Source organism: Euleptes europaea, chromosome 19 (assembly GCF_029931775.1).
Source record: "Euleptes europaea isolate rEulEur1 chromosome 19, rEulEur1.hap1, whole genome shotgun sequence".
NCBI classification, from domain to species: domain Eukaryota; kingdom Metazoa; phylum Chordata; class Lepidosauria; order Squamata; family Sphaerodactylidae; genus Euleptes; species Euleptes europaea.
In genome coordinates this window covers 29,606,552-29,613,861 of record NC_079330.1, presented here as the reverse complement: position 1 = coordinate 29,613,861, position 7,310 = coordinate 29,606,552, and the positions used below count along the sequence as shown (strand labels likewise).

Sequence of the window (7,310 nt, the reverse complement as noted above, 5' to 3'; positions counted from 1 at the left end):
TATGGGGAGGGGGCATGGCTCAGTGGTAGAGCCTCTGCTTGGCATGCAGGAGGCCCCAGATTCAATCCCCAGCATCTCCAGTTAAAGGGAGTAGGCAAGTCGGTGATGTGAAAGACCTCTGCCTGAGACCCTGGAGAGCCATGGAGAGGGGCCATGGCTCAGTGGCAGAGCACCTGCATTGCACGCAGAAGGTCCCAGGTTCAATCCCCAGCATCTCCAGTTAAAGGGACCAGGCAGGTAGGTGATGGGAAAGACCTCTGCCTGAGACCCTGGAGAGCCGCTGCCGGTCTGAGTAGACAATACTGACCCTGGAGAGCTATGGGGAGCGGGCATGGCTCAGTGGTAGAGCCTCTGCTTGGCATGCAGAAGGTCCCCGGTTCAATCCCCGGCATCTCCACTTAAAGGGACGAGGCAAGTCGGTGATGTGAAAGACCCCTGCCTGAGACCCTGGAGAGCCATGGAGAGGGGCCGTGGCTCAGTGGTAGAGCCTCTGCTTGGCATACAGAAGGTCCCAAGTTCAATCCCCAGCATCTCTAGTTAAAGGGACGAGGCAAGTAGACCTGTGCCTGGGACCCTGGAGAGCTGCTGCCGGTCTGAGTAGACAACACTGACTTTGATGGACCAAGAAGGGTCCGATTCGGTATCAGGCAGCTTCCCGTGTTCACCCTCACGGAGAGCTCCAAAAAGGGCGCTTCCAGCACAGGCGGGCCTCCCCTCCCCGGATAAGGGCCCCAACCCCCGGCAGCCCCCCATTCCTGAGGGACACGGATGGTTCCCTCCGAGTAAGCAGCTAGAAGGACAAGGGGAAGGAGGCATCCCGAGGGGGGGTCCGCCCTCGGCCCTCCGCGACCCCCCCCCCCCCGGCAAGCCCACCCCTCACGTACTGGGTTCCTTCCCGCCGCCTCAGCGCCCGCGGCTCCTCCGTCCGGCTTCTCGAGCGCCGCCGCCGCCTCCTCCCCTCCTGCCGCTCTTGCCTCCTGGGCCCGGGCCAACCCGGAAGTAGGGGGCGGGCTCTGGGCCCGGGCCCGCCCACTGCCGGAAGCGGCTTTTCTCGCTCTCACACGACGGCTCCTTCTCGTTTCCGGCCTCGAGGGCTCTTGTCGATGTCATTTCCGGGGGGGCGCTCTCTCTCTCTCTCTCTCTCTCTGTCCCCCCCCCCCCACCTGGGGTTGCCAGCTCTGGGTTGGGAACCAAGTGGCGATTTTGAGGGTGGAGCCTGAGGAGGGCGGGGTTTGGGGGAGGAGCTTCAGTGCCATAGAGCCCAATGGCCAGAGCGGCCATTTTTTCCAGGGGGAATTGATCTCTATCGCCTACAGATCTATCGCCTACAGATCAGTTGTAATAGCGGGAGGTCTCCAGCCGCCGCCTGGAGGTTAGCAAAAAAGAAGCGCCTGATACTAAATAGACCAGCTATGTGAAAAAATAGTATTCTGCTCACACTATTGACGCAAAATCTTATTATTTAGAAGTGGAAGAAATAAATGGAAAAGTCATTGTACTTACCTCCAAAGGACTTCCCAGGTTGAAATTGACCATCTGTATGAGCAGCTTGTCAGCTACACTTTATCCTTGTACATACTTTGTGGCCTGTATCTCCATTTTGTGGGCTACTTGCAAATAATAATGTTGCGCTTTTGCATAAATGAGCAGAAGACTATTTTTTCACATCGCCCCCTGGAGGTTGGCAACCCTCCCCCATGGGTGTTTTCTGCACTGATCTCAAACAGAGGGCCTCCTGATTGGCCTGCCCGCCTGTGGCGTCACGACGTGAGGACGCGCGCGCGGGCGGACGTCGCGTCATCGATTGGTCGGAGCGTTCCTGACGTCACGCAAGACGGCTTGGGAGCGGAGAGGGGAGGCGGGGGAGGGGGACTGCGAGCTGCGCCCTGATTGGCTGGGAGCGTTTGTGACGTGGCCGACCGGAACTGGTCGTGGCTGCAGCGCGGGGGAACTCTGGCGCCCACGAGGAGGGTCGCGAAGCAGGTGGGAAAGGCCGGGCCGGGCGGATTTAGGTCAGTTGGGTGGCGGAGGGAAGACAGACGTGGTGAGAGGCGGAAGGGCGGCCCCGAAACCTGGGTTGGATTTCTCCCCCCCCTTGCCACGAAGGCCCCCGAGGGAGACTCGCCTACCTCACAGGGTTGTTGTGAGGATAAAAGGGGAGACCCGCTCTTAACTATTTAGAGGAGGGCTGGAGTTAATTAAAAATCCCAGTTAAATGGTGTATGTTAGTAGTGAGGTGCAGTGGTGAGAGTGTTGCGTTACGGCTCAGGGAGGCATCAAGTGCGCTTCTGCCAAACTACCTCACAGGATTGTTCCCAGTGGGTCGCCGGGTTAGTCTGTCTGCAGTAGTAGAAAAGGGCAAGAGTCCAGTAGCACCTTAAAGACTAACAATAATATTTTCTGGCAGGGTGTGAGCTTTCGTGAGCCACAGCTCACTTCTTCAGATACCAGTAGAAGAAAAGGGCAAGAGTCCAGGAGCACCTTCAAGATTAACAAGAATATTTTCTGGTAGGGTAGGAGCTGTCGTGAGCCACGGGTCACTTCTTCAGATACCAGTAGAAGAAAAGGGCAAGAGTCCAGTAGCACCTTAAAGACTAACAAGAATATTTTCTGGTAGGGTAGGAGCTTTCATGAGCCACAGCTCACTTCTGATACCAATAGTAGAAAAGGGCAAGAGTCCAGTAGCACCTTCAAGACTAACAAGAATATTTTCTGGTAGGGTAGGAGCTTTCGTGAGCCACAGCTCACTTCTTCAGATACCAATAGTAGAAAAGGGCAAGAGTCCAGGAGCACCTTAAAGACTAACAAAAATATTTTCTGGTAGGGTAGGAGCTTTCGTGAGCCACAGCTCACTTCTTCAGATACCAATAGTAGAAAAGGGCAAGAGTCCAGTAGCACCTTCAAGACTAACAAGAATATTTTCTGGTAGGGTAGGAGCTTTCATGAGCCACGGGTCACTTCTTCAGAGACCAGTAGTAGAAAAGGGCAAGAGTCCAATAGCGCCTTCAAGACTAACAAGAATATTTTCTGGTAGGGCATGGCTCAGTGGTAGAGCATCTGCTTGGCATGCAGATGGTCCCATGTTTAATCCCCGGCATCTCCAGTTAAAGGAACTAAGTAAGTAGGTGATGGGAGAGACCCCTGCCTGAGACCCTAGAGAGCCGCTGCCGGTCTGAGTAGACAATACTGACTTTGATGGACCAAGGGTCTGATTCAGCTGCTTTCCACAGGGCCTGAAAGATGGAGATGTTCCACCCGGCCTATGGGTGAGGACAACAACGGTATTATCAGAGTGCTTTCCTCCCTTCCTGATTATCAGTGGTCCATCCCACCCACCCCGAGAGATGTAATAATGGCATGATATTGTAACAACCCAGTCTAACCATACCAACATCTCTCCTTACATAGTTAACTGGGCACCAAAGCTAGAATCATGGAATTACAGCGTGTTAAAAATGTCTTATTTTAGAATCTTTTAAAATGTGTAAAAATGTTTTTTATATATATCTTAAGCTCCGGTTGATGTATATTTAATTATGTTGATAGCTGTCCTGAGTCCGGCTTGGCCAGGGGAAGGCAGGGTATAAATAAAATATTATTATTATTACGATTATGATACATATTAAGATAAGAAAGGAGGGACGGGAATCCAAAACAAAACAGAATTTTTCTAAATACTCCTCAGACAACCCCCACACAGCTATGGAGTGGATTTTTAAAAAATATAAGGTACCTGGATGCTGCAGAGGTGGATTATGGCATGGAAATCAGACTTGCTTGGCAGAATCAATTTTTAATATTTGCCTAAGACCGAGGCTTCTGTACAATTAGGGTGTGTGTTGAACGGACAAATAAACAAATGTGGCCATGATGAACATTTATAGAAAAGAGTCTCAGCACATCAGTAAAAAGAGTTTGGCTGATGTTGTATTTTTAAAGCATTATTTCAAGCATTTAAGGCAGCCAGCATCCCAAAATTCTTCCTAGCTTGTCTAAACTATGTCTGCTAGCTATTTAAGGGGTGCGGGGACACCAATAATGTGCTTCCGGCAACCCTTTCTTTCTTTCTTTTGCTTGGTAAAAATGTTTATACCCCAGTTTTCCAGTACAAGGAAATATCATTATTTAAAACATTTATTAGCAGCCTTTCTCCCTTTCAGAACTCAAGGAGGTTTCAAATATAAATAAAATGATTATAAACAAGCACAACACAAACAATATGAATAAAACAATCATTATAAAAACATAGAAGATCTGAAATAGTCTAAAAACAGCTTACATTGTAAAATATTAAAAGTGGAGCATGTTTACAAGCTGAGTCTATTAAACACACCTGCATTCCACCTTTCTTCTAAGAAGCGTAGAGCAGCATGGTGTAGTGGTTAGGAGTGGTAGACTCTAATCTGGAGAACTGGGTTTGATTCCCCACTCCTCCACATGAGCGGTGGACTCTAATCTGGTGAACCAGGTTGAGTTTCCCCACTCTTATACATAAAGCCTGCTGGGTGACCCTGGGCTAGTCACAGTTCTCGCTGAACTCTCAGCCCCACCTACCTCTCAAGGTGTCTGTTGTGGGGAGATGAAGGGAAGGAGCTTGTAAGCTACTTTAAGACTCCTTAAAAGTTAAAGTTGGCATATAAAAAAAAATTCTTCTAAGTTGTTCCCATGAGCCTCACAGCACGCCTGCAAGGTAGGCTAGAGATAAAGAATATATCATATTAAACTTCCTAGCTCAATGAGAATTTGAACCCATTTCTCCACCCTCCAAGCCCATGTCTCTGATGCTGCCCAATACTGCACACGAACCTTACTGTGACAGTCAGCAATTGACCGTGGCTCAGTGGTAGAGCATCTGCTTGGCATGCAGAAGGTCCCAGGTTCAATCCCCAGCATCTCCACTTGAAGAGACTAGGCAAGTAGGTGATGTGAAAGACCCCTGCCTGAGACCCTGGAGAGCCGCTGCTGGTCTCAGTAGAAATTACTGACTTTGATAGACCAGGGGTCTGATTCAGTAGAAGGCAGCTTCATGTGTCCTCGTTTGCAACCCTGATCATTCCAGTAACGCTCTGAACATCTGTTTTCTTCTTAGTCGGTGGCCACGCGATGGATTACCTTTCTAAGCCTGGCCTCGTCAACCTAATTGCCGGAGTCGCCTGTGGGGTATGCCTGGGCTGGGGCCTTCGGAGACGGTTGTTCCGCCCGTCCAAAGCCAGATTGACCATGGTTGCCAATGAACTGGGTGTCGAGGCCAGCACTATGGGCGAAAGTGGTGAATTCAAGATGGTGATCGTGGTCCGTACTGACCTGAAGATGGGCAAGGGCAAAGTGGCCGCCCAGTGCTCCCACGCCGCCGTGGCGACCTACAAGCAACTCCTGCGCCTCAACCCCGAACTCCTGAAGCAGTGGGAGTATTGTGGCCAGCCGAAGGTGGTCCTGAGGGCTCCCGATGAGGAAACTCTCCAGCAGCTCATGGCAGAGGCCAAAGCACTGGGCTTGGCGGTCAGCTTAATCCAGGATGCAGGACGCACGCAGATCGCCCGAGGCTGCCGGACTGTCCTGGGCATCGGGCCGGGACCAGCAGAGATTGTGGATAAAGTTTCTGGCCACTTAAAACTTTTTTGAAAGGAAACAAATCCTGAAATAGGGATATGGAACATAATCTCAATTCATTTTCTGCTGTTCTTTTTTTATATTATACGTAAAGGACATGCATCTACCTACACTCTGGGGTTTGTGTGATAAATTGGTTTATAAACTGCTTTGCAATGCAAATGTTTTCCAAGTAGTTTCCATTACATTCCACACACACACACAAAGGAGGAGGGGCCCAGCTGGAGAGATGCTGCCATCTCTCTTTGATCGCCTCATCCATGACAGATGGAGGGAAGGGGCTCTACCTTGGAAGAAATCCAGGGGAGGGGATGCCTAGCTGCTGCCCCTTCCCGTAATTACTTCGTCAAACAAGACCATCAGAATTATTTTTCATATCTGATGTTAGCTGCTCTGAGCCCAGCTTTGGCTGGGAAAGAGGGTGGGTTCCAAGCCCAAAAATAAAAAAATAATTCTGAACACATTCTTCAAAGCTTTGGGGATATTTGCATGGCTGCAAAGATCCAAATCTGGCTCCGCGGGCAGTCTGAGGAGACATTCAGGAACAGAGGAATTCACTTTCTAAAAAGCTTCCACATGGAGAAAGCTTAGAAAGACTGAAGGTGCGCCTAGTAAACACTCGGGCATTTGGTGTGAGAAGCTGCTTTGCCCAAGCATCTAGTTGCCTTCAGCGAAACATGAGCTTAAAGAGGCACAGGGCCCATCGTAACAGCCGGCCCAAAGTTCATTGATCATAAAACAATGTCTGGGTCACTCACGCCCGAATACATGAAGCTGCCTTATACTGAATCAGACCCTCGGTCCATCAAAGTCAGTATTGTCTACTCAGACCAGCAGAGGCTCTTCAGGGTCTCAGACAGAGGTCTTTCCCATCACCTTCTTGCCTAGTCCCTTTAACTGGAGATGCCGGGGATTAAACATGGGACTATCTGCATGCCAAGCAGATGCTCTACCACTGAGCCATGCCCCCTCCCCATAGCGCTCCAGGGTCTCAGACAGGGGTCTTTCCCATCCCCTACTTGGCTAGTCCCTTTAACTGGAGATGCTGGGGATTGAACATGGGACCATCTGCATGCCAAGCCGATGCTCTACCACTGAGCCATGCCCGCTCCCCATAGCTCTCCAGGGTCTCAGGCAGGAGTCTTTCCCATCACCTACTTGCCTAGTCCCTTTAACTCGAGATGCCGGGGATTGAACCTGGGACATTCTGCATGCCAAGCAGATGCTCTACCACTGAGCCACAGCCAAAGCGCTCATGGCACTTTGGCAACCCTTCTCCCAACAGGGTGTTTAACTCTTACTGGCATGGGACCCCTTTCTAACACACCAGTAGCTGTTGGCGTCAGCTGCCTTGGAATGGGTCCTGAATGGGGTCACACGGCCTTGGAAACTGCCATTTGTTGGTTTAGGGTAGTGAATCATAGAATCACAGAGTTGGAATGGGCCATACAGGCCATGAAGTCCAACCCCCGGCTCAATGCAGGATCACTCTAGAGCATCCCTGACTAGTGTTTGTCCAGCCGCTGCTTGAAGTGGGCAGTATCCTACCACTCCCAGGTGTAGAAAGTGTAGTTTTCCTACATTCTTCTTGGTTGCTGCACTTCTTTCCAGCCCCCAGAAAGATCCTTGCAGGATCTGTGCATACTTAAGAGCTGCACAGGTTGGCGGGGGGCTGGAGTGAGGAAGGACGAGGAGTAGAA

At 50.6% G+C, this 7,310-nt stretch overlaps 1 protein-coding gene across 1 annotated transcript; it reads left to right on the top strand.

Annotated features, from left to right (window-relative positions):
- Positions 1-5,100: 5,100 nt before the first annotated feature.
- PTRH2 (peptidyl-tRNA hydrolase 2) lies at positions 5,101-5,622 on the top strand. Its single transcript, XM_056865387.1, has one exon. The coding sequence runs from the start codon at positions 5,104-5,106 to the stop codon at positions 5,620-5,622; it is 519 nt and encodes a 172-aa protein (XP_056721365.1). The 5' UTR covers positions 5,101-5,103.
- The last annotated feature ends 1,688 nt before the right edge of the window (positions 5,623-7,310 follow it).